Source organism: Myotis brandtii, unplaced genomic scaffold (genome assembly GCF_000412655.1).
Source record: "Myotis brandtii unplaced genomic scaffold, ASM41265v1 scaffold168, whole genome shotgun sequence".
NCBI lineage: Eukaryota > Metazoa > Chordata > Mammalia > Chiroptera > Vespertilionidae > Myotis > Myotis brandtii.
Window position 1 is genome coordinate 64224 of NW_005356173.1, and position 27038 is coordinate 91261.

Genomic DNA, 27038 nt, shown 5'->3' on the forward strand with positions numbered 1-27038 from the left:
GCCCATCTCCCTCCTCCCCAGTTCTCATCCAGATGAGCTCTGTCGAGGCAAGCTGGAGGGAGGAAACCACAGCTGTCAGGCAGAGACAGATGTTTGTGTGTTTGTGGGTAGGTATGAGTATGAATGTGTAGACTGAGATGGAGAGAAAATGTGTGGGACTAGCTAGAGGGCCTATCCACAGACATGAAAGGTGGCTACTGGGAGCCTGAAGATAAATTCCTCCAGAAGAGTGCTTAGAAATGCTCAGTAAAGACAAACAAATATAGTTTGCCTTCAAGTGACAAGTTCAGAAATACTCTTTAACTATTTCTTCTCAATGCTATATTTAGCCTGTTCTCTATCAATATAGTTCAGAAGGCCCTTAGTCATCTTGATAGCATACTGGCCCATTGCACTCATGGTATTATGCTGATTGTTCTTTGTGAATAGAAATTATAAAGCACTCTAGATGCCTCAGTATATGACATATGCAGACCAGAACAATGTAAAATCTGCAAAAGTTCAGGGACCTGCCACATTGGTGAGTTTTTAAGTAGTCCAGATGTGTGGGACATGTCAGAATTTCCCCTCTAATATGAGAGATAAGTCTTATTACCATCTACTATGCAATAAGAAGTGCAGTAATTCGTGGGCTTCTATGGACTTTGGAATTAACATATACTGCAGTTGGGTGTGCTGCTCTGGTCTGTTACTATATCATCTGTAAGGCTGGCCCTGGATGGGCACAAGAGAGTTGTGTAGCAGAAACAAGGTTGGGATGAAAGCGGCCCTGCCACCTGGGCCAGACACCACGCAGGCTCAGTTGTTCTTGAAGTACCTGAGGCCAATTGGGATGCTCTGTGAAGCCCTAGGCATTCCTCAAGGCTGATGCAAAGAGTTTTGGTGGAAAGCCATACTTTTTCCACCTGCCAATAACTTGTTGTCCTTTGAAAACCTGCTCCAGGCTTTTGACCGAATGCCTCATCCCACATTCAGAACTGGATGTCATCTGATCAGCAGCACTGGAAAGCTGAACATGCACAGAGTTTTCTGAGATACGTGGGAAATATATAACCAAGACCAGACTCAAGCATAGCTGGAAGAAGGGACAATTTAATTTCAAGAGCACGTCTCAGTCTCAGAGTACCCACTCCTATTTCACACACCTTGACCCCTCAATTCATACCCAAGGCTTCATGGGATAAATTTGCACTGTGTTCTAGAACGCTCATTACAGTTTAATACAGTGTGTTTCTGATGGTAGTGGTGAAAAGTAATCCTCAGATGGGCCAGAACTTCAGCCCATAATTTTATAGAAGAAGAGATGGCCTGAAGTGTAGACCTACTCCTTGTTCAACTTTCACTCTATCATATTCTAGTCTATTCATTCCCATTTTCCCTCCTTTTGCTTCTCTGTGCTACATTGTGGGTAATTTCTTTAGACCTGCTCTCCAGTTTACTAATTCACACCTCAGCTTCAATAAGCTATTTAACCTTTCAATTGATTCTTTAAATTAAATTATATAAATTTCCATTACTAAGAACTCTACTTGGGTCTTTTACAAATAGGAGCGGTCATTTTTGAAAGCACCTTGCTCCTTGTGTTTTTTGAAGTTATTTATCTAAGGATATTATGCATTTATTCAGAATTTTGGCAAGCTGGAGGGAGGAAACCACAGCTGTCAGGCAGAGACAGATGTTTGTGTGTTTGTGGGTAGGTATGAGTATGAATGTGTAGACTGAGATGGAGAGAAAATGTGTGGGACTAGCTAGAGGGCCTATCCACAGACATGAAAGGTGGCTACTGGGAGGTTTTCCGGGAAATATCTATTTCTGCCTCTATCAAACAATTGGGATGCAATATATCTGATATCATTTGGTTTTATAATTCTCAGTGTGTATCTTCTCGATCATACAATGTCTATCCCAAACCCTGAAGGGCTGATAACACAACACCATGAATATTTAGAGGAAACTTTTTAAATCCTCCACCCAAAGCCAAACCAGGAAAAATAATACTTCTTGTTAACTGCCTGTGGAATTATTTTGTTGATTTGTCCTTTCATTAAACGTGTAGCCCTTCCTATATCCTGGCTTCATACAGAAATGATTTCCGTCTCACTCCTAGTTTACTACAACGTCCAGTGGGTCTTGCCCAATTTTCACACATACTAATTCGGGGGCCTCTGGGATCCACATATGAGTCTATTGGATCTAGTGCAGTGGTCGGCAAACTAATTAGTCAACAGAGTCAAATATCAACAGTACAATGATTGAAGTTTCTTTTGAGAGCCAAATTTTTTAAACTTTAACTATATAGGTAGGTACATTATTATTAACTTAATTAGGGTACTCCTAAGCTGGCCTTTGCTAAAAGCGTCCTCAATCTGACTGAGGTACGTTCACTGAGGTCGACCCCTTCCAACTCTCCCATCCACACTCGTCTTGTATATTTGTTTCGTCGATCTTTTGTCACCCGTGTGCGATTTGTGGAAGCGACTAGCACTAACCACTGCACATGAGACTGCTGACTGACTGGTTCACTCAACTCCTGCATGAATCAAGCACACCTCCCCCACACCGCATCTCCTGTCGCCCAACTGACCAACACCCCCCACTTCTTCTAACGCCACTTCTTCAAAATAGACTCGCCCAGGCTGAAAACCGACTTCTGCGCATGGGTCATGAAGTTTCAATCGCACTGTACATTCGCGCCCGCACGTGATATTTTGTGGAAGAGCCACACTCAGGGGGCCAAAGAGCCTCTTTGGCTCGCGAGCCGCGGTTTGCCGACCACTGATCTAGTGGGTCCAGTGCCAGCTTCCCTAACTGCCTCATGCTCCCATTTCCCCAAGAAATGGGCAAATTCACGTGCAGATAAGTCGGGCTGTGAGCACCTTTCTATACGACAACACAGGTTTCTCCTAAGAAGCATTAAAACACTGGCTAGAAGCTTGAATTCTGGCATCAGACAGACCTGAGTTTAAAATTTGGTTCTATTGCTTGATCACTGGATCTAACTTTGAAAGGGTTACACAATTCATTTATATATCTCCACATGTGTAAAATGACGATAATAATGAAACCCACAAAATGAGGTAGGAGGGTTTGCTATAAGAATGGGATGAAATTACCCATATAAACTACATAACACTGTGCCTCAGAGAGACAAAACATGCAACTTAGTTACTACCTAAATTTATTTCTCACTGTAATACATGAAATTGTACCTTAGCAATTCCTTTCCTGAGGTTAGCTATTGCCCTTTCTGGGAAAGTTTTATTTATTATTACAATAGTTTTAGCTGTTTTAATTGCAAAATAAATGAATGGTATTGTGATATACAGAGATTATTAAAATGAGAACTTTTAAATATTTTTATTGAGTTTCAGAAAGAGAGGAAAGGAGAGGGAGAGGGGGAGAGAGAGAGAGAGAAACATGATGTCAAAGTGGAACATCAATTGCCAGCAACCCTGGCATGTGCTCTGACCAGGAATCTAACTGGCAACTTTTCTGTACATGGGATGACACTCAACCAACTGAGCCATACTGGCCAGGGCTAAAATGAGAATTTAAATCATGCATTTAAAAAAAGTTAGATCATATCATACATACTGTTTTATAATTTATTCTCTTAACCCATCAATATTTCATGAACACCATGTTATATTAAAAATACCTTATATCAACTTCTATAATAATATTTTAATGTATTAATGATAATCCTTTTTAAAAATTGTTTAATGATTTTTAGAGAGAGAGGAAGGGAGAGAGAAACATCAATCATTTGCCTCCCGTACATACCCCAACTGGGGATCAAACCCGCAACCTAGGTATATGCCCTGACTGGGAATCGAACCCACAACCCTTTGGTGTATGGGATGATGCTCCAACCAACTGAGCCACTCACCCAGGGCTAACCATCCTTTATATATCAGTTTTAAGTCAAAACCAATGGCAAGGTAAAAACCGTATGCTAGATGACAGGGTTATTTCATTTAAAAAGCAATGGTTGTGTTTTGGTTTATTTCTCTTACAGACTCAGCAGGCAATAACAAAATCCTCTTTTCCCCACCTTCACATGACTGACTCCTTCTTATTCAGATTTTAACTCAAATATCACCTTCCCAAAAAGATCTTTCCTGGCCACCTTACCTAATACAGCACTGTTGCCCCAACCACCAGTCACTTACATTGATTATCACTTTATCCTATTTTAATCCTTACTAATCACCATTATCTGATAGAAATATATATGCTATATATACATAATAGACATATTCTTATTTATTGTCCATCTCCCATTGCTGTAAACACAAATACACATTAATGCCACTAAAGCAAGCACCTTTTCTATTTTCTGCATCGCTCTTTTCTTATAGCTTAGAAAAAAACACAACAACATCACGGGAATTCAATAACTATTTACTGAGTGTTATGGATGAGTTGTGGTCCTTCAAAATTCGGCGACAGGGTCATGAAAAAGCTAATTAAATTAAACCACGACCATTGGGGTGGGCCCTAATCCAATCTGGCTGGTGTCCATATCACAAGAGATTAGGACATACTTGGAGAGAACACTAGGGTTATGCTCACAGAGGAAAAGTAATGTGAGAACACTGTGAGAAGGTAGCCATCTGCAAACCAAGGAGGGAGGCCTCAGGAGAAAACAATCCTACCAATACCTTGATCTTGGACTTCTAGTTCCCAGAACTGTGAGAAAATAAATTTCCATTGTTTGAGACACCCATTCTGTGGTATTTTGTTATGGCAGCTTTAGCAAACTAATACACTAGTAGAGAAATATAATTCAGAAATAGAGGAAAATTCACCAAGCTGTATGGACTTCCTTGGAGAAAAACTCTAGAAAAGCATTTGAATGTAGATAATGTCAGCCCATAAGAAAATGAACTAGATTGTTCTAACAGGGAGGGAACGGATGCTTTGACCTTTATATCTGGATACAAAGATGGCCCAACAACATGTTCCAGGCCCTCTGCTGTCTCCAAGGCTGGGAAAGGGAAAGATGTTATGGGTTCTAGATACGTAATCCCAGAACCTGCTCAAACACAGTGGCCCTGAAGTGGAGGGTCTTCAAATGGAAACTGTGTTGGTTGGTGCCTGTGTGGACAGAGCACTCCCTTTTGGACCTGAGAGCCTTTTGCATATACTCCTGAATGGGTTGGCCTATAGCAGTGGTTCTCAACCTTCCTAATGCTGTGACCCTTTAATACAGTTCCTCATGTTGTGGTGACCCCCAACCATAAAATTATTTTCGTTGCTACTTCATAACTGTAATGTTGCTAATGTTATGAATCATAATGTAAATATCTGATATGCAGGATGTATTTTCATTGTTACAAATTGAACATAATTAAAGCATAGTGATTAATCACAAAAACAATATGTAATTATATATGTGTTTTCCGATGGTCTTAGGCGACCCCTGTGAAAGGGTCGTTCGACCCCCAAAGGGGTCGTGACCCACAGGTTGAGAACTGGTGGTCTAGAGTTTTATGAGCCAAATGAGTGGAGGGAGCCCAATTGGCTTATCACCAAGCTGGGCTTGTGGGACTCAATCTGGATAGAATATGAACTGGAAAATAAATGCACATGTTACTCATTAAACTCTGAGTATCATGGGAGAAGTCATGGCTGCTACAATAACAATGGCCCACATGGGTAGTCCTCCTAGGCTCTCTCCCAATTTCTTCTGTTGTTTTTTGTAAATATATTTTACTGATTTTTTACAAAGAGGAAAGGAGAGTGATAGAGAGTTAGAAACATCGATCACCTGCTTCCTGCACACCTCCTACTGGAAATGTGCCTGTAACCAAGGTACATGCCCTTGACCAGAATTGAACCTGGGACCTTTCAGTCTGCAGGCCGACGCTCTATCCACTGAGCCAAACTGGTTAGGGCTCGATTTCTTCTGCTTATTCTCCAATAACCTTGGGAGTCACTTAAGCAATTCTAGTAGGTCCAAGGATGGGACAAAGAGTGACTGAAATGTGAACAGAAAGACCATTATAGTATAGAGACCAATCTATATTTACATTAAAAAATAACCTCAATCCACTTCCCTATTCACCCCTCCATAAAGGCCTAAAGAATATATAAAATATTCAAATGTTCCCTCTGGGCATAAAACATGTTTGTGCTCCCTGGCTTCAAGGTGGGGGATAGGATGGGATTAGGGGAGGAGCAGAGGCTACTCCATTTAGCCAACCAACCTGTCTATGCCTCCATGTCTCTCTCACTCTTGGATTTTTCTGGATCACACAGAGGGCTTCGCCACTATCCAGATTCAGTGACCTTCAGGATAAGGTATTCAAGAAAATAGTCCTTATTGGATAAAGGAAAAAGATATAGTTTAGAAAAATAATGGAGGAAGAAAGGAGCTGGGAGATTGGAAGAAAGATAGCCCGGAATGTGACAATCTGTTTGGAGAGTGATGAAGGAGACTGAGGCCCAAGGAGGAGTTGATTGTTGATTATGAGCTGAGAAGAAATAACTGAGTTGGGGGGTGGGGGCGGGGGATTTAAAAGGAAGAAATTAGTTATTTGTAATCTGACCAAAATCTACTTCTCAGACTATTGGGAGGTCTGAAAGAATCTAATATGTGGCAACACAATGGAAATGAATTTAGCTTAAAGAGGTGTCATCTGTTTATTCCTTAACCAGGTGACCTTGATGAAGTCAACCTTTGAGCTTTAGATTTCTCATTGGTAAAAGGAAGAAAACTATACCTCCTGCCTACCTCATGAGACTGTACTGAGCATTGAATAAAAGGAAGGGGAGCCAAAATTTATATGTTTAAGCAGGCTGATTCTAGAGTCAGACTACCATGCTACCATTCATCTCTACAAATGACAGGCTGTGTGACCTTGAGGAAGTTACTTCACCTCTATAAATCTCATTTTGGCATCTATAAAATGGGCAACCCCATAAGTAGCTATGATAATAAAAATTTTTAAAAAGGTCCTTGAAAGGTTCACACAGTGTTTGTATAGTAAGCACATAAAAACTATTTCATATTATCATACAGTGGTTGTATAGTAAGCACATAAAAACTATTTCATATTATCATAATTAAAAGACAATGGTTTGATATGCTAAGCACTAAATATGAACTAATAGAATGTCTTAAAGAAATAGACAAAGGAATCCAAGGTTCACATTGAAAAGTACCAAGAGCTGTATAGACTTATCCAAATTGAATTGAAGCAAAGGAGGACTTGAATCCATCCCACAGACCTGAATCCATGCTACACATCTGAGCCTAGAGTATGATGCAACAGTCTCCACCTATAGCTATCTTCTCTGTCTATAGGGTGGTTCCTGCTACTTTGAATAAAACTGACCTCATAGTCTGTGTGGTTGTGATGTTTTATTCTAAGGAGCACAAAATATCAAAGGGAGCCTAGTTTTAAGGGTTTAGACACAGAAAATTCCCAAGGTCTTGGGTGTTCCCTTTTAGACAGTGTCAGAGCTGTAAGCACCAATAACAAAATGTTTCCCCTTGCCCAAAAATAATTTCCTATATTCTACCAAGGATAAATTACCTCCCCAATACTTTCCCAGGTCATGTTGGTATCCACAGCAAGAATTTCTCCTTATTCTCTAAACCAGGACTTTCTATGAAGACCCCACAACAAGGGATACAAATAAATAGCATATTAGGTGATGTTTCAGGACAAGCCCCTATTACTGAGGCTCCATAACCTGGATAAACCTGGGTCAGCTACCTGTGAGCACAGAGAGGTGTGTCATACATGCCTTAGAAGTGTCCTAGTGGAGTACAGGTCATGGCAAGGCAAGGCTCTGAGACCAGGTGCCAGGTGGAATGCTGCGACCTTCATGGCAGTGTTCAGGATCTGAAGGAGGGGCTGATGCACAATGAAAATACTATACAAGAAGTATTAATTTAGAAGGCATTGGGGCCAGGTGGTGCCTCTTTCTTTTTTTCCCCAAAATGTTAAGATTTTTATTTACAAAGCTTCTTTGTTGTACAGAAAGTAAAAATGTGTTACAGTCTTGGTGTAACTGGTAGCCACAGCTGGTTGATTCACCAATCATAGCTATCCACGCTATGATACAGCAAGAGTCTTACATGAAAACCTAAGAACGCTTTCAATGTTGTTAGGGTGCAGTCCCCAAGCTTGGTGGTGAATTTCCAAAAGGGACTAAATAGAGGAAGGCGGAATGTCACAGGAACTATTCTTTGGCTCTTTGAGTGGGTGGGTGTCCTGGGGTTTGTATCACAGCTACCTATTTTTTTAAAACAGCTACCAAATCCATATGATGAGCAGTCCAACCAATACTGAACAGTTCTTTTGGGGTGTTTTTTTTTTTTGCAGATTATTTGGGTTCTTAACATCTTCTCCATCATCTGTTTCTCTCTTCCTCTTTTCACCTTTCCCGCTTTCTTCTTCCTCTTCATCCTCATCCTCATCATCTTCATCTTCATCTTCATCAACTTCTCCATCATGTCCAAATTCTTCTTCCTCCCCACTGACTTCATCTTCATCCTCTTCTCCTTATACATCTTCGTCTTTATCTTCATCATCAGATTCTTCTTCCTCACCATCCTCATTCTCCTCGTCCTCCTCATTTCTCCTTCTTCATCATCCTCTTCTTCATCCACACAGTCCACCTCAGCATCTGAGTCAGGAGCTTCTCCATCCTCTTGGTCATAGCCATCCAGGTAGGTCAGCTGGGGCAAGAGTTTGAAGACACTCTCTCAGTAGTCATTCAGGTTAGTAACCTCACAGTTAAACAGATCCAGGCTTTTCAGACATTCAACTTTTTCAAAGGTTCCAAGGTACTGATATCTTTCAGTTTATTTCCACTTAAATTTAGATGTGTGAGATTTGGAAGTTTTTCTGCCAACATGTCCAAACATCCAGAGATTCTCTTGTCACTGAGCTCAAGCTTTTTCAATTTTGGTAGTTTGGGGAAATTTGAAACTGAAATCAAGCCTACATTTATTAAACTGAGGAACTCTAAGTTCACAAATTCAGCTGTTAAGCCCTCAGTTTTCCCATCATCTGATTTGCAATTGTCCAGGACAAGTTCTTGAACAGCTGCCGGGGTCTGGTTCCTCAGCTCCAGTTTGAAGAGACACACCAACCTCTGGCCTGGTCCGATTTTTATTCACTTGAATACACATTTGCCCTTTAGCAATGCAATACAGGCAGTCAAAGGTAAAGTTTGATGAACAATGTAAGGATTATCAGGTTAGGAAATTTCGTTGAGCCATTGAGCCCACAGCAGGGCAGTTTTATGCTGATTTTCAACCCAGCTGAATATCAAAGTCCATTGGTCTTCCAATGTTTCTTTTTGCATTTTTATGCTAACCGCTGTTTGCTTTAGCCTCCAGGAGTGGAAGGTTAATTACATCTTCTATTTCTGCCAGGAAGACAAGCATCAGGAGGGATCAGGATGGAGCTTGCCCTCTGACTTGATCCCAAATAAACATTCTCTTAGATCCACCAGCCATGATTCTCATGCTTCTCTACACTTCCCATGTCTTCCTGTAGGCCTGAGACCATTTTCAGATCTGTATAATCAGGCGAGACAGAACCTTTCTGATTCTCAGTCTCATCTTCTATAAATGGAGATAATTTTGTTCTGCATAACTCACAATTAAAACATTTGTGAAAAGTTTAACTTGAAACTCAACCCAAATGAAAATCAGCATGGTGTGTGTGAAAACCTAAAGCCCTTTAAAAACTGTCAGGCACTATACAAATATAGCAGTATTCCCACCTGGATATAAACCCATCAGAGGTTAGAGGGTGTGCAGTGAGGAGAGGGGAGGGCTCTGAGCAGTGGGTCTCCTGGTAAGGAGAAGCTGGCTTCCAGTCATGTCAGACACTGGACCAGAAGACACCCCATGGGCCCCTCTTAACCCATGGGTCTCACATTGGCATTTCCCCCATTCACTCTGGTTTTCAGTTCCTCCATCCCTCTAACCTACTTTCTATCTCACCATTTCTGAGTTTTTCTCATTTGGTTCTTCATCTCCAGAATATTTACTCATTTCTACCTTTCATAGAATTCAATGAACTCTGCCCACTCCTGCCCCACCACTAACCCTGAGCTCAGAGGAACTGAGAAGTCTCTTCATCTGAGGGCCCCTCAACCAGGCTCACATAGACTCAGACACAGACTACTTCCATCTCTATACCCCTCTGGCCAGGTTTTGCCTCAATAAATTACAGAACTGTGTCTTGGTGGCCATGGAAGGTCCCAAATTGAAATCATTTTCTGGGAAGATTCACTCTATATGGATCCCAGCATAGTAGTGCCATTGCATCTAAAATAGAAAATTCCAGACACTCCCCACCGCCCCACCACCCCCACACACACTGCATCTTTGTTATTGATCACCCAATACTTAGCTCCTTTATCATGTGCTAATTCTTCTACCTACTGCTAATCTTCTGATCAGAACCCAATTTTATCATTGTCCAAACCCTTTCCAAAATCTGATTGCACATAATTCTAGCTCAAACTGTCAGCTCTTAGCAATTGAGGCAATTTTCATCACTGTTAGTATAGATTCCCATGGCAACCAGGAGGCTGCTTAAAGAGACCCTAAAATAAGGTGAGTGGTGAGAAAGGCCAAGGTCCTGATAGTGAAGAAGAGGAGGAATGTGGTCTTCTGTCCCCCAAATGTACCTGGTGACACCAATTTAACCCTTGCCCTTTCCACCTTCCAAATACCCTCCTCCATAGGCTTTGATAAGCAGGAGAGCCAGCTGAAAGCCCAGAATTCCAAGGGACGCAGCCTCTTCCTTCTCATCACCCCTTCATGTTACAAACCTGGTTCCTCAAAGCCTTGGATTTGACCCTCCTGCATACTGATTTAGAGTTGAGAATGGGTCTTCATGCTCACATATAGAAACTTAGAGAAGACTTCTTTCCTCTCAGGGACTCCAGGATACTGAGCAGCCACCTTTATGACCAATATCAGCCCTTCCTTACAGTCAGTTAAATAAATCTCCATGAGGTCAGAAAATTTCTAAGGGCCCAGTTTGCTCTTCTCCTCCTAAACCTCATCCTCTTAGCCTAAGAAGGCCCAGATGTTGTATGTGGGGCTTGGCTTCCCCTGTTCTCCTCATCCTGGAATACCTCTATGAATCACCAGGTCTTCTTCCTCTCTGCCCTCAGAAGGTAAATGTTCTAATCACCTGTAGGTCACAAACCCACAGAGTGGCCAAAAATAGCAGAGTTGATCCAAGACCCTGGGAAAGGGAAAGCTGCAGGTGTGTTTGCACAGGGAGTAGTGGAGGCCAACCACCCTCACCTCGGGAGGTATAAAGGCTCTCCACCACCAACACAGTTCTACTTCTGCCACCATGAATCCACTCCTGATCCTTGCCTTTGTGGGAGCCGCTGGTGAGTTCCATGTGTTGCTTCAGGCCCTGTCTCCTGGCAGAAATACAATTTGCACCACCTTGGTGCCTCTCCTATTTACCTGTGCTCTGATGTTCTCTCTCCCCTGTCTAACACCCCTCTATCCCATTCCTGGGCTCTCTTTAAGCCTTACCTCTCTCACCTTCTGGATGACCCACTCTCAGCTCCATCATCCATTCATCTCAGGCTTTTAGTAGAGAGGCTGGAAAGGGAGGTGAGGTGAAACTGGTCTATTAAATTGACCAGTGGTCTTGAGGCTTAGCTCTGACAACTCTGGGTGAGCTGCACTCTGGCTATTTTTTTTATATTGATTAAGGTATTACCACTGTGGCTATTCTTAACCCCAGATACACAACCTACAGAGACTGAAAGTACATTCATGCCCGATTCCTAGCTCTAGAAATTCTGACTTCTTTGGCCTAAGGTGTGGCCTGAGCATTAAATTTTTAAGTTTTCCAGGTAATTTTAAGGTCTCAGGTGTAAAGCCAAGGTTGAGAATCATGATTCTATCAGCCAATAACAGGGCCTAACTTTGTCCCATCCATTGGGTGTGGGGGCTCCTCTCCCTGGCCTCTCTGTGCCGATTTGAACTATGGGAGAAGCTGGTGCAGTCAGAGTGACTGAGCCAGGAGGTTTTCCTTGTTGGGCCAGCTCATCCTGATCCTCAAGGGCTCTGATAGTCGTGGGGAGCAGATGAGTGATGTTGAGCAAGAGAGAAGCATTCAATGGGTGAGAACACCACATTCTGAGTTGTATCACATTGAGGGCACTCTGAGGATGTTTATTGTGTCCTCATTCTCCTGCTGCCCCTGTAGAGGTCTGGGCTGGATCCCTGCAGGGTACCTAGCTATGTGCCCTGCAGACACAAGGAGAGGCTCAGGAGAACCACATCCATTGCACAGACTGGGGATGGCAGTGTGTCCTCACTGCCCATCCTTGCTGCCCGTCATCTCTGTGCTTATGAAGGAATCTTAATTAGTATGACCCAGCCACGTGCTCAGGCTACACCTTCTAACATCCTGCTGAATTAGCTTCTCCTTCCTGTCTCCACTCAAGTTGCTTTCTCCACTGATGACGATGACAAGATCGTCGGGGGCTACACCTGCCAGGAGAATTCTGTCCCCTACCAGGTGTCCCTGAACGATGGCTCCCACTTATGTGGTGGATCCCTCATCAATGACCAGTGGGTGGTGTCTGCGGCTCACTGCTACATGCCGTAAGTGCTGGGCCCTGATGGCAAAACCCACAGAGGGGGCTCTTGGAGAGCTTGGTTCAGTCTAGGGGAGGGTGGGGAGAAGGACCATAGAGAGGAGAAGTTGTCAATGACAGCTGATGCCCAGGCATGGGGGTGATGAGAGACACATGTAGGAAGACTCTGACACCCCAAATAAATAAATACAACAGCCAGAGCTACAGTCATGAGAGCAGAAAGAGGCTATTTAGGGTAGAAAGCCCAACTGGGAAACAGGCAAGGACTTCATACAAGTAACCTTTGCCAGTGGATGCACATAAAAACACCTAAGAAATGTAAAAAAACAACAACAAAAAACAGAAAGAAAGAAAGAAAGAAAAAGAAAAAAGCCTGGGCCCTGTCCCAAGGTAATTAATTCAGACTGTTCAGGAAGAGGTGTCTAAATGTTGGTGTTTTGAACGCTCTCTGCCTCTGGTGATTCTATTCTATAGCAGAGCTGAGAATCACTGCCTAGAGCAAGGGTTCTCAAAACTGAGTGTGGGTGAGAATCGCCTGGTGGATCTGCTGGACCATGGGTGGCTAGATCCCACCCCCAGAGGTTCTGATTGAGTAGGTCTGGGGTGAGAACCAAGGCTTTGCATGTCTAACAAGGTCCTGGGGCCATACTTTGAGACCCACTGGATTATATCATCCAGAACGATAGTGCTTACCAGATCAGGGAGGGAGCAAAAGTCACCGCTGTACATAGCAAAGTAACAGAGGGTGAGCAATGCCTTGGGGCTTCAAGAAGCTCATCTGTGCCCATGACATTGGAGGCATGGGTTGGGGGGCACAGCTAGAAAAGCAGATTGAGGAGCCACTGCAGTTGGACCCCTTCACCCCATCCCAGCTCCACTAACACCTACATCTGAAGCAGAAAGGCCCTTGGTGTCTCAACTATACTGCCTCCCACCCCTCTGCTGCCCTGTGCATGGGCACAGCCCCACCATTTCCATAACCTTCGCAGTGGGTTCAGAATAACTTGAAGGAGGGCCGACGACATAATAGATACACTATACAAAAAATATGAATTTGGAAGGCATTGCGGGGGGGCAGGTGGAAACCTCATTCATGAAGAGGCACACCAAGTTCTGGCCTAGTCAGCTTTTTATTCACTTTGAATACACATTTGCCCTTTAACAATGAATACAGGCAGATCAAAGGTAGAGTTTGGTAAATGAAGTAAGGATTATCAGGTCGGGAAATCGCCTGGAGCCATTGCAATCACAGCAGGAGCAAAACTTGTGCTGATATTAAGCCCTGCTGACTATCAAAGTCCATTGCCCTTCCCATGTCTCTTTTCAATGTTAACTGCTATTTGCTTTAACCCCCAACACACCATGAGCAGGGAGCTGGGTATCCCAGGAAAGAGTGGGGATGTGCGAAAAGGTCCTCAGTTCTCTTCTCCCAACAGTCGCATCCAGGTGAGGCTGGGAGAGCACAACATCGAGGTCGAGGAGGGGAATGAGCAGTTCATCAACTCTGCCAAGGTCATCCGCCACCCCCGCTACAACAGCTGGACCCTGGACAATGACATCATGCTGATCAAGCTGTCCTCCCCTGCGGTCATCAGTTCCCGGGTGTCCACTGTCTCCCTGCCCACCTCCTGTGCACCAGCTGGCACCCAGTGTCTCATCTCCGGCTGGGGCAACACCCTGAGCTCTGGCAGTGAGTGGGGTCCTCACTTCTTCACTCTCTGACTTCCAAATGTTTCCCAGAATGGAGCATTGCCTGAGCTCAGCCCCCTCGGCATCCAGTCTGCAAATAATGTCAAGTGTCCACCACCCTCAGGCTCCGTCCTGGAGGCCAGAGAGATGCAGAGTCTTGAGGAGTTGACCCAGAATAGGACAAGCATAGCACTTGCCATTCTCACCTCCAGGGAGGGGCTCAGCAGTGACCATTCTGGGAACTGAATCGCCTTGATTCTTGCTGGGACTTAGGTTCTTGGGGACAGTCCCAGATTACCATCCTCCATCCTGGCCTGACTCTCATTTCTCCTTTCCTTTATCTCTTCCTGTTCCTCAAAGTCAACTACCCTGAGCTGCTGCAGTGCCTGGATGCCCCATTGCTGGCCCAGGAGCAGTGTGAAGCCGCATACCCCGGACAGATCACCGACAACATGGTGTGCGCCGGCTTCCTCGAGGGTGGCAAGGATTCCTGCCAGGTGATTGTCCTTTCTCAATCTGAGACCCCTGCCCATCCACATGGCCTGCCTAGAGGCTGGATTTGAATCCCCAAGGCCATAAGCTGTGCTCCCCTCTTTCTCCCTCCTTATAAAATGTGTTGTGCCTTCCTCCTCCCCAGGGTGATTCTGGTGGCCCTGTGGTCTGCAACGGAGAGCTTCAGGGAGTTGTCTCCTGGGGCTATGGCTGTGCCCAGAAGAACAAGCCTGGTGTCTACACCAGGGTCTGCAACTTCGTGGACTGGATTCAGGAGACCATGGCTGCCAACAACTAAAGATCCCACCTGTCCCCCTGCCATCACTATGCTAATAAAGTGACACTGATCTGAAAGCCTATGTCTGTATCTGCTTCCCTGCCTGGCTCTGGGCAACACCCTCCCACCGAGGTCAGCCGGGTCTGGCCGGCCTTTATACCAAGTGCCCCACTTACCAAAGATGCTCCCTGGCATGCTAGTTTAGCAGCAAATAAAAAGATGGAATCCAAAATCATAAGCAGGAGTGAGGGGAGCCTGTTTTCTAGAAGGAAATACATTTCCAAAAGGCTGTCAGAGGCTCCTTGACCTTGGCACTGGAGTGCAGTGCTAGAGTGTGCCCGTGGGCACAATGTGCCGGGCACTTTCCTCCCTCTACCTGTACCCAGACTGAACACACCTGGGGAAGTACCTGTGCATCCACCTTGGCCTCTTCTGAATCCCTCTGTCACGTGCACTTAGCCAGCGTGTGCTCCCCAAGGGGCCCTACTTCCTGACAATCTGCCCATGTGTCTGGGGGGAAAAGAGGCTTCCCTGGGTCTCCATCCTTCAAGCTCCAGAGAAGTTGGCCTTTTGTGCATCTCACCTGATGATACCAATACATATATTTACTGTACGGAGCACTTACAGACATTTCATGGTTGTTTCACCCTCCCCTCTGCAGTGGATATCACTTCTGTGGTACAGACAAGAAAGCAGAAGTTAGTTCACCCACGTCCCTCGTCCAGCAAATGGTAGATCAGGGGTTCAAATTCTTATTTGCCTGGCCCCAAAGCCATGCTCTCTCTACCCCGCCTCACGGTCTCTCCCATGCTACTGTGGTCCATCAAGTCTGCCCTTCAACATCTCTCCAGCCCACTCCCTGCATCACTGCCCTTACTGAGGGGGCTGGTCTTCTGTCCACCTTCTAACACTGCACCCAAAGAGGTCCTGCTCATTACATCAAGTCCTGATTAATACCTCTCCTGACCTCCCACAGCTTTCAAGTGGAACCCAAGCTCCTTATCCTGGAGATGGGCCCTTCCTGCTCTGCCCCTGCCGATGTTTTCAGCCTCACTCCCTGCTGCTCCCGTCCCCACCAGTGCTCTGAAGTCCCTGTGGTTCCTCCAACGAGCCATGCACCTCTGACCTCTAGCTCTGGACACTACTGTCCATCTCACTCGATGGCCTTCCCACCCACCCCTTCACCCTCTTCAGAAAGGTCTTTTCCGACTCCTCTTGTTCCTGATTCTTCCCCTCACCCCTGTGCCTCTGGCCCTCAAGACTGAGTGAGGAACCCTGCTTCTGACACTCACTGATGTCTGTCACAGTCCTGCTCATGCCACTGAGTAAACATAGATCCATCTGCCTTGTCATTCGGTGGTGAGCTCTTTGGGGAAGAAATCTTGCCTTGCTCATCCTGATATATCTAGTAATTAAACAATGCCTAGAATATAATAGGCCCCCAGTAATTGAATCAATAAACTATGACCTAGGAGTGGAGGGAAATGTACTGAAGAAAGACAGAGCCTCCAGAAGAATGATTCTCCAGGTGTGGTCCCTGGACCAGCAGCACCAGCATAACCTGGGTATTTAGGAGAAGTGCAAATTCTTGGTCCCACCCCAGACCTTCTGAGTCAGGAATTCTGGGATGGGACTCAGCAACTCACATTTTGGCAAGCCTCCCAAGTCATCCTGATGCAAGCTAAAGCTTGAGAACCAATGTGGTAGAGAGATTCCTAGCTGTACTCTCGGTGAAAACAGTAGTAACTAACATTTTTACTATTTCAGGCACCACACTAATCATTACAGGCATTATCTATCTTATCTAGTTCTCACAGGAACTCCTGAGGCAGGTGACATTATTACTCTTCCCATTTCACAGATACAGAGACTGAGGCTTAAAGGTCTCACAGATGTCAGTGGAGGGCCTGGGTGGGGGCCCGGGCAGACTGGCTCCAGGAGGTGGGCTTCCCTGAGGGGCAGGACCTTCAGTGGCCGCAGGGGCAACAGCACCTACCAGAGCGCCAGGCCTTAAGTAAGGAGGCCTGGGTGCCTATTCCAGCTCTGTTTCTGCATCACACATGAGGTTGGCAACCTATTTAGCCTCAGGTTTCAGTTACATCTGAGGAAAGTAGGAGACAAATTTTAGATTAACATGAGTGTAACCGCATGCTTGAAAGTTTCAAGAATTATGCATATATAAGATGTTATTTGTGTATCTCGTTCCCGCATGCCAACACACACCTTGAGAAAGGCACACAGGTAACCCCACTTTCCCCTGGTCCCCGTGAGCACTATCCACAGTCTTCTCACTCCCTCAAGTGGCCACACTGAGATTGCAGCTACTTAGGTCTAAAAAAAAATAAGGAAAGGCTGCCCCCTGCTGCCCAAACTGATGAATGACCTTATTCAGCACTAAGCTCTTTTTACCCCCTCTCCCCCTATTCCCTCCCCCACCCCCCAAAAAAGCTGCATATGACAATGTGACAGAATGGCAAAACTGGGGCAAATCCCATCAGAATTAAAAGAAACTTTGATACCAAGACAGAGTGGTATTATTCTCTGTAAGGTGGTCAGGATGAGGATCCCCAGCTAGATGGTCCAAAGGAAACTTACTGAGAGGGTCAATTATTGGTAAGCAAAAGGGGTGAATAAGACAGGAAAATATACGGAAATAGATCAAACTAAGTCATTACAGTGATAAAAGTGTTTCTCGATGTGGAAAGGGAATAAAGACTAGGTCTTACTACAGTTCAACTGATAAAAGCAACCCAAGACCTTTTATTCAGGCTTATGATAGGTGTGAGATCTACCGCTATCCCTAAGTTAAGTAAACAGACTGTCTTCCCTTTCTCTCTTTTCCCTAAATTTTAAGAGCCACACTATTGCATCCAACTTGTGACACCACCAGGTAGCACTCTAGTGTTCTCTACCCTGACACCTGTTTCTTTACATGTCAGGGGACAAGCAGTGGGTCCAAACCTGGCACTGAAATAGAAATATCCAGGGTAATTTGATGCTTGATTGTTTATTTAAGTACAAATTAGTAAAGCCAATCCCAGGATTTTTAATTCATAAGTACCTGGGACTACTCAGAAATATGCATTTTTCACAAGCTTCCTCAGCAAATTCACAACCATAAAACCATGGGCACTTGTTATTCTCAATTGTTTTGTTATTTCAAATAATGCAAATAGTTTTTTAATTTGTATTCAATAATATTTAAGGATAAATTTCCATAGGTGGAATTTCTGGGTGAATAAATAGATGCATTTTTGTAATTTGTATAGATATTTTCAAATTGTTCCCCATAGGGTTGTGTCATTTTGCACTCCTATCCACAATCAATACAGTAGTCTCCACTTTATCCATGGAGGATACAGTCCAAGACCTCCAGTGGGTGCCTGAGACAGACCATGGACAGTACCAAATCCTGTGTATACCATGTTTTGTTCCTATACATATATACCTCCAATAAAGTTTAATTTATAAATTAGGCACAGTAAGATATTGACAATAATAACTAATAATAAAATAAAACACTATTAAGAATATACTATAATAAAAGTTAAATGAATGTTGTCTGTCTCTAAATATCTCATTGTACTGTAGTCACCTTTTCACTGAAAGGAAGCACTTTACAGCATCTCTTTGGATATCCAAATTGCTAGCATCAGTACTCTTTTGCTTGGGGCCATTATTAAGTAAAATAAGGGTTATTTCAACACAAGCATTGTGGTACCAAGACAGTCGGTCTGATAACGGAGATGGCTACTAAGTGACTAAGGGGCGGGGAGCATCAACAGCATGGAGACACTGGACAAAGGGATGATTCACATAAAGGGAAGGATGGAGCAAGACAGCATGAGATTTCATCATGTACTCAGGACAACATGTAATTTAAAATTTAGAAATCGTTTATTTCTGGAATTTTTCATTAATATTTTCAGACCTTGGTTGACCACAGGTAGCTGAAACCTTGGAAAGCAAAACCGTGGATAAGGAGGAAACTACTGTATGTCAAAGTGCATATTTCACCACACGGTGCCAATAGAATATTCTTCCATGATTCAAGTTTGTCAAATTGGTGAAAAGCGACATTTCAATGTGATTTTAGTTTGCATTTACCATTGTAAATGTTTTTCCCTATGGTTAAGCACCATTGGGATCCTATGACTGAGCCATCTGTTCTTTGCCCATTTTATAGGGTTACTGGATTATTTTCTTACTGATTTCTAGCAGTTCATCATATATTGGGGAGATTAGTCCTTCTGATGAGGACTAAAAATGTTTGTCCCCTATTGTCACTTATTTCTTGATTCTGTGTATATTTTTCCATGTAAGTTTGTCATCATTATGTAGTCAAGTTTGTCTTCCCCCTGCCCTTCCTCCCCGCCCCACCCCCGCCCAGATTTTTAGTCATAGTTTGAAAGGTGATAAAAGGAAGCTCCATTTAGTGAAATGAGATCTAGGCCACTCAACTGGAGGTTAATCAAGGTCATCTCATGCAGGAAATCTAAAATATCTACCAACTTTAAATGTATCTACCCTTCAGGGAAGAGGGAGAAGACTGACTGATTATCTGGCCATGATTGTATGTGCCTGAGACTATTTCTCCAGTTCTTCACACCCACTTCCCCGACTCCCTTGACCTCCCTCTGACATCTGAGCTCCACAAACACAGGTGTGGTCTTCCCTCACCCACACCCATTCAGAAATGCGCTGAGCTCACAGCTCTCACTTTGGCCACATCTAGGAAAGCCCAGCCTGGGCAGCTCATGGTCAGTTCTCCTCCAGACCACCCTAGAGGTTCGGAGTGGGGCCAAAGTGACAGAGTCTGGGTGTTAGGGCCTCATTCTCAGATGAAAGGCGTGGTCTCTGAGTGTCACAACCTCAGGGGCAGGCCCAGGGTAGAAAGGGGGTTCCACTTTCTGGCAGGGTGGCTCCCCACTATGACGACAGACTCTGCAAGAGGGGCGGATACCAGGTTAGGGAGAAAACCAGGCCCTGTGGCAGGCAGTCTCAAAAAGACACATGTCTCTGAGGAGCTAAGAATATCCTGAAGAAAGGGTATGGGGTGAGGAGGGAGACCCTTGGCCTGGTTTGGACCTTGCCACCTCACACCATGGGGCAGGGGATGATGCCACTGCCCCCAAACTCCAACACCCTCAAAGGACAGCTGCTCTGGTTGTTTCTTCCTGGCTCTGAGGGGCGGGCCTATGGGAGGGGCGTTTTTGTACAAAGCTGAAACATTGTGGGGACAGGGGGCCACGGTGATTTATCTCTATGGGAAACCTTTACAAAAACCTCTCAGCATGACCCAACCCCATAGTCCCTCCACTTTTCTCTAGGGTCACAGGCCCAAGAGTGGCTTGGTTCAGAATGCCTCCACCTCACTCTTGTCTACCTGTCCAGCCAAGGCCAAGGATAAGGACAGGCCTGGATCAGAACTGAAGCTTCCAGGCAGAGAGCCCACATGTAAGAAGGACACCTCAGTGGGTTTATGGGGGAAGGACTCAGGGAGACTCCTTCATCCCAGGACAAGGTCAGTGGGAAGGTACATGGGAGGTGACCCAATCTATAAAGAAAGAAGATAGATATATCTTGGGTTCTGGGACCCTTCCCTCCTCTCCAGCCCACATACTTTGAGACATTTGATAAAGGGGCACGGGGCCCTCTGGATGGATCTAGCCATGCTCCGTGACCTCAGAAGTCAAAGTTGAATATGTTCTTCTGTTCAGTACCTATAAAGCTTGGATGGGGGGCAGTTAGTTCTCATTCCAGAGTCTTCCAGACACCAGCCAGGGCCCCTCTTCTCCATGCCTCAATTCTGTTTTCTTCCTTGCCCCATGTCACTGTGTGAACACCCAAGTTTTCTTTGGAGAAGGCACCAGGCTCACGGTTGTAGGTAAGATATGCTCTGGATCTTCCTGGGCCCTTGGTAGGGGATAGTGGGTCCAAAGTGTGCATTTTAGAGTGGTCCTATTCTGATGTGCTAACTATGATGTTACCTTCGGCCCAGGGACCAGGCTGATGGTCGTAGGTAAGGCTGGGTCTCCAGGGGGTTCTGGGGAGGGAGGACTAACCCAGACAACATGGGCAGTAAAAGATGACCTGGCTCCCAGGTTCTACATCGGTGAACGAGTTCAGAGAAAGGTCCCTGTATGAGCACATTCACTCAGCCACCTGAGGTCCCCTGTAATCTCAGAGCTGAGCCTGAGAGGTGGTGCTGCCCCTCTGAGTAGTTACCTGGGAGAGGGAGCCGGGAGAAGGCCAGAGGGTCATAGTGATCTCTGACATTGGCCCATCTTCCCTAGCCAACAGAGGCTCATATTCCCTGCTCTGAATTTCATGGGAAATCACCCTGTGTCTCTTCCCCATGTCACTGGGCTGGCTCTGGAAGCGTATGCAGGGTGTCTGAAGCAGGCTAGGGACTCTATAAGGGAATCCCAGCTGTGCTCAGCAGACAAGAGGGGTTTTGAAATGGATCCGGGAGGCTGTGTTCTGGAAACACCCTCTATTTTGGGGAAGGCAGCCGGCTCACTGTTGTAGGTAAGCAAGTCTAAGCGAGTTGGGGCTGAAGGGCTGGGAGCCTACAAGAAGAGGCAGGGACCCAGATGGAGCCTGTCTTGGGAGCTTAGGTAAAAGCATGTTTTCATCGGAAAGATCTGAAGTCTTGTCTTGATGCAGACAGGAGGGACCAGGCTCCATCTCCAGTAACCCAATGGACTGTCTGTGCCAAAGTCTGGGTTCCTCTCCCCAGGGGCAAGTAGTCTTAGCCAGGAAGGGCTCACCTTGTCCACCTCCTGAGTCCGTGGAAGGTGCCCCGTCATGGCCAAGGTAGATGGAGAGCCTTTGGAGGTAGAGTTGCTGTAGTCCTGCTGTTTGTCTCTCACATAGAAAGGGATGGACGCAGGAGCGGGGATCTCACATGGCTGAATGGGTCCTCTTACCACAGCATTTCTGGTGGCACAGTTGTCCCCCCTCCACCTCCCAGAGTTAAAAGGGAAGGAGAGCTGGCAGGTGAACTTGAGGAGGAGGAACGTGAAGCCTCAAGGACAGTTTTCTTACCAGGCTTTAGTGTTGTGTAAGTAACGAGAAGCTATTTTTCGGCAGTGGAACCAAGCTGTCTGTCTTGGGTAAGTAAAAGGCTTCCCTGGGGAGAGCGTGTTGTAAGGTGGGAGTTTCAGGAGGATGCCTTGAAGAGGACAGGGACTGAGAACACAGCAGGGAACAGGCTCCGAGAGTGTGGGTGAGTGGACTAGAGTCCCGGGAGTTCTGGGTGGACTGAGCTTCTGGAAGGAAGGGCCCCAGACCTGTGGTTCTGGGGTTTTTTACACTCCTGTGGTACTGTGAGCAACCAGCCACAGCATTTTGGAGATGGGACTCGACTCTCTGTCCTAGGTAAGGTACTGGACCGAAGTGGTGGGGCCACTGTCCCTTAGACCTGACTTTGTCTCTGCTCCCAGCCCTGGTGGAAGGGGACTGAGGGAACTCTTCTATCCTGGAGGGGTGTTTCAGTTTTAAGTGCATAATCTGCCTCCTTAGCCTTCTCCTGGTTCATCCTCCTTCTTACATTGGTAGATATGCCCCACCGGAGCCTCTTGGTATTCCTCTCCCCATTTTATGCTTGGGTCTTCTTCCTAATAGACTCCCTTGGGTCCAGAGCCATGAACCCAGGCAAGGAAAGGTGGCTTCTGGTTCCCAGGGAGTTAAGACTAGCCCTCTGTCGGGAGACCTCTGGTGGGTTTTGCCACAGCTATCTACTGTTGTGTTCCTATAACTCGCCCCTCTACTTTGGGGTCGGCACCAGGCTCACCGTGACAGGTATGGGGTCCTGCTCCAGACTGGGGGGTGCTTGTGCTGGGCCATGATGATCAGTCGCTGGGAGGGGAGTGTGGAGTAAGGACAGGATCAGAGCTGCCCTCCTTCCTGGAACTCAGGGCCCTCTCCACCCTGCCCGAAGCCTCCTCCTTGCTCCACTGTGTGTGCGCCATCTCAGCGGTGGGTTCCACGCTTAGTCTTCAGGTTCTGTGTTTGCTTTCTCCTCTTCCCATTGTTCTGCAGACTCCTCTCATCTCTACTTTTTTATTACTATGTTGTTTTACTTTTCCTTTCTTTTCTGATCTTCTCCATTTTCCCTCCCATTCTAACTCCAGCCCTGCATCGTTCACTCCGTCCCTGTCTTGACTTCTCCAAAGATCCTTGTGTGTCTTCCTGGGTGGTTTGAGGGCTCAGGAGGCAGTGGGGGACCAGATGGGTGAGGCTGGGTAGTTTGAGGGGTGATTCTGAGCCCCAAAGGCAGAAGTCCATGTCACAGCATTGTAAAAACTGCAGGAGAGTCTCTGGGGGACACTGTGTTTGGTGGGGATTAGAGGAAGTATGTCAAAATTAACTATTACAATGGGAAGCTTATACCATCGTCCAACAGACCAGGTATAAAGAAGATAAATAGGTAGGAGGACTCATTTTCTCAAACCCCTGGGTCTGTGCTGGGATTACAGGCTAAGGGACCTGTGCTTGGGAGGAAGAAGACAGTTGGGAGAAGTGGGGCAAATATGGATGGGTCTCGGCTGGAGATACAGACAGGGCTGGAGGAAAGGGGCAGGTTGGTTGGCTGGATCAGGCTTTGTTCCACAGATGGGGGCACAATGTCAGGAAGTACAATGGAGTTGGGGTCGGCACCAGGCTCACCGTGGGATTCACAATGCCTGGGTTCAGGGGCAGGGGGCTCATGAAATTAGAAAGAGAGAGAGATATAAACAGAGATAACAATGCCAGCCTCTTGGAGTCCTTCAACTGTAAGGGGTTAAGTTATGTGAAAATCCTTTGTAAAGGACTCACCTCTGGGGACCATCCTTCTCATTCCTATTGTTTATCATCACTGTGTCACAGTTTGCCCTTTTCCAAACCTGTGTCTCAACTTTCCCATCAGAAGCCTGTCCCAAATTTGGATAAAGTGGAGATATCTGGATTTGCCACATTTCTACTCCAAAAACTGTATTTGTCGTCAAAACAGAACCAAATACAGGGAGCAGAAAAGTCTGACAAAAAGGAGGGTGCTTGAAAGATGGCTGTGGTGTCTTCCATCCCTCTGTGTCTTCAGGTGGGAAAATGCCTTCAAACAATTCAAGAAATCCTTTCTCTCCCATCTGTCAGACTGTAAAAAGGCCCAGGAGTTTACAATATGGAGCCTCTGATGAAATGGCCTTCAGACTTTGGGAGCTTTTTCCTACCCAGCAACCAAGGTCTCAGTGCTTTTAAGAATGCAAAGGTTGGCTGTGAAATAGGATTCCAACCCTGGCAGGGAGGCTTGCTGGGCACTGGCAGGAAGAAAGGGCTCAACCCGTGGGGAGTATCTCTCATGAGATGACAGGCATCCCAGGCAAGCTACCATGAACCCCGTGTGTCCCCGCTTGGGAGGAAATGTGGAACAGCTGAGAAGATAATAGCCAGGGGCACCTTGGAAAGTTACACAGTAAAAAATAAAGAAGAGAAAAAAAATTTGAGTTGGGTATAGTATATAGAAAAAAATATATATAGTCAGATGCAATGGGAAAGGTGTCTCTTCTAGGTAAAAAAGACTAATTCTTATATGTGCTATCATACAGACAAACATATACACCTTACAAAACAGGACAATGCTAATTAGAAAAAGTCAGTTTAGCTCCCAGGGTTATGTTGCTAGTGAGAATCTTCTGCCTTAACATCCAGGCCCATTCAACTCTGCTATAACCACTTCTAAATCTCAAAGATTACATCGAGCACCAAAGAGGGCTTTGAACAAGGAAGAAAAGATAAGACAGATATACTCGTCTGATAGGTAATTGAGCAAGGCCTGAGTGTGAGACTTTGAAAAAAAATCCAAGAAAATTGGGACAGAAGGGTGCACCCCCTTAGGGAGGTGGAAAAGATAGTCGCTCCATGGGGTGACTAAGAAGGAGATGGGAAAGTCAAGGAAAAATGACAATAGAGAATGGGACCTATAAACAAACGGGATCTAATACATAATGTTGCTTTATGTTGACCCCCTTCCACAGGCCCACATAAAATACACACAGCCCCTACCAAACCTAGACAGCTCTCAGACAAGCCCTATTCCTAACCCCTCTCCCCTTCCAGACAACCTGAACAAGGTGAAACCACCCAAGGTCACTGTGTTTGAACCATCCGAAGCAGAGATCTCCCGGACACAGAAGGCCACACTTGTGTGCCTGGCCACAGGCTTCTACCCCGACCACGTGGAGCTGAGCTGGTGGGTGAATGGGAAGGAGATCCAGAGTGGGGTCAGCACAGACCCTCAGCCCTACAAGGAGCAGCGCCACCTCAATGACTCCACCTACTGTCTGAGCAGCCGGCTGAGGGTCTCTGCCACCTTCTGGCACAATCCTCGCAACCACTTCCGCTGCCAAGTCCAGTTCTTTGGGCTAGAGGAAGAACACAAGAAGAATTGGAAGGACACCCGCCCCATACCCATCACCCAGAATGTCAGCGCTGAGGTCTGGGGCAGAGCAGGTGAGTGGAGCCTTGGAGGGTCAGGCAAGTAGTGAGTCAGACCAGAGAGAAAGGGGCATCCAGGTAGAAGGCCACAAAGACCAGGTTAGACATTTTTTTTAAAGGAGTGGGGTGGGAAGATGAGAGCACACCATGAAGAAGAACAGGCACCTTGGGCTAGTTCCTCCTCAGATCCCCAGCCAGCACAGCCTTGCAGCTGGGCCCCTTACTACTGGCCTGGGTGGCTCAGCATCTGTGTGGTGTGTCCCCATCCCCTTCAGAGCTGCCACATGTGTCTCATGAATTTCAAGGATGATGTGTCTATACTGGCACATGGCACACAGGAAGGCAGTGCTAGACTCCTCTGGTCTGGGCCTGAAGTGTGCTGACCACAAGGCTGACAGTGTTTCATCTGCTCATTCATTCCCCTCTCTCTTCTTTCTTTCAGATTGTGGCTTCACCTCAGGTAAGTGACCCTCTGCTTCTTTCTCTCCTTCTCCCATGGTCTTTGGAACCAGAGGATGGAGAACCCATGGACCCTGGGGAGGGGCAGAGATATCCGCTTAAAAGTATGTACTTGCTCTCATTTCCTACCAACAGTGTCCTACCAGCAAGGGGTCCTGTCTGCCACCATCCTCTATGAGATACTGCTGGGGAAGGCCACTGTGTATGCGGTGCTGGTCAGCACCTTGGTGCTGATGGCCATGGTAAGGAGGAGGGTAGGGTGGGCAGGCAGGTTGGAGGTGACACTTGAAACATAGCAACTCATATCCAGGACCAGAGGTGGGAGGAGAGGAAGAGGGGTTTTACTCACATTTCTTAGAAGATGCCTTACTTAGTATACCTCCAGGACCATAGTGGAAGAGATCTAAGGGAAAGAGAAGCTGGGGTCACCTGAAACCTAGTTATGAGGAGCCCTGTTCATCTAGTCAATGGGCCATCTGCTTCCTCTAAGTCCCCAACACTCCAGGTAACTCCAAAACCTTCTTCTCCTCTTCAGGTCAAGAGAAAGAATTCCTGACACCAGCTCAGAGGTGCAGCCAGGAACTTCCAGCCTGTTATCTCCCCAATATGGATTCCCCTTTTTCCATTCCTAGCCAGTGCTTCTGAAGAGCTGTCTCAATCTCTCAATTCATCCTGATATCCACCCGCTATATACTTGCACAGCTGAACACTCATGACTAAAATCTCCCTAACCCCAGGGGACCCTGGTGTGCCTACATTGACTGAACCAATAAAAATGGCCTGTTCTGGCTTGAGTGTCTACATATCTCTTTTTTCCATCTCTAAACTCTCATGGACTCCAGTTAGGATAGAAACAAGAGGTACTCAAGGAAAGTGCAGTCCCCTCAGATACCCAGGGACCCAGCCTGTGACTGGCACTGCTCCTTCTGTGGGGAACTTAAGAAATGTGAAAGGTAGTGATGGGACGTGAAGAGGCTTACTCCCAAACAGCCTAGAAAAATGGTGATGCTGACCATAGGAATCTTCTGAC

The 27038-nt window shown here is 45.9% G+C and overlaps 1 protein-coding gene, 1 pseudogene and 1 gene segment (V, D, J or C); 2 read left to right on the forward strand and 1 right to left on the reverse strand.

Annotated features, from left to right (window-relative positions):
* Nucleotides 1–26796, forward strand: part of LOC102260482 — a 31099-nt gene extending 4303 nt beyond the window's left edge. Inside the window, 5 exon segments of the C gene segment in view lie at nt 22142–22188; nt 25172–25564; nt 25992–26009; nt 26144–26250; nt 26544–26796. Coding sequence covers nt 22142–22188; nt 25172–25564; nt 25992–26009; nt 26144–26250; nt 26544–26564 — 586 coding nt within the window.
* On the reverse strand, nt 8268–9948 carry LOC102247804 (annotated as a pseudogene).
* Nucleotides 11334–15147, forward strand: PRSS2 (protease, serine, 2 (trypsin 2)). Its single transcript, XM_005862778.1, has 5 exons — nt 11334–11385; nt 12460–12619; nt 14049–14302; nt 14662–14798; nt 14939–15147. Exons 1-5 carry the CDS (start codon nt 11346–11348, stop codon nt 15089–15091), a joined length of 744 nt encoding a protein of 247 aa, XP_005862840.1. The 5' UTR covers nt 11334–11345; the 3' UTR covers nt 15092–15147.
* Nucleotides 26797–27038: the final 242 nt, after the last annotated feature.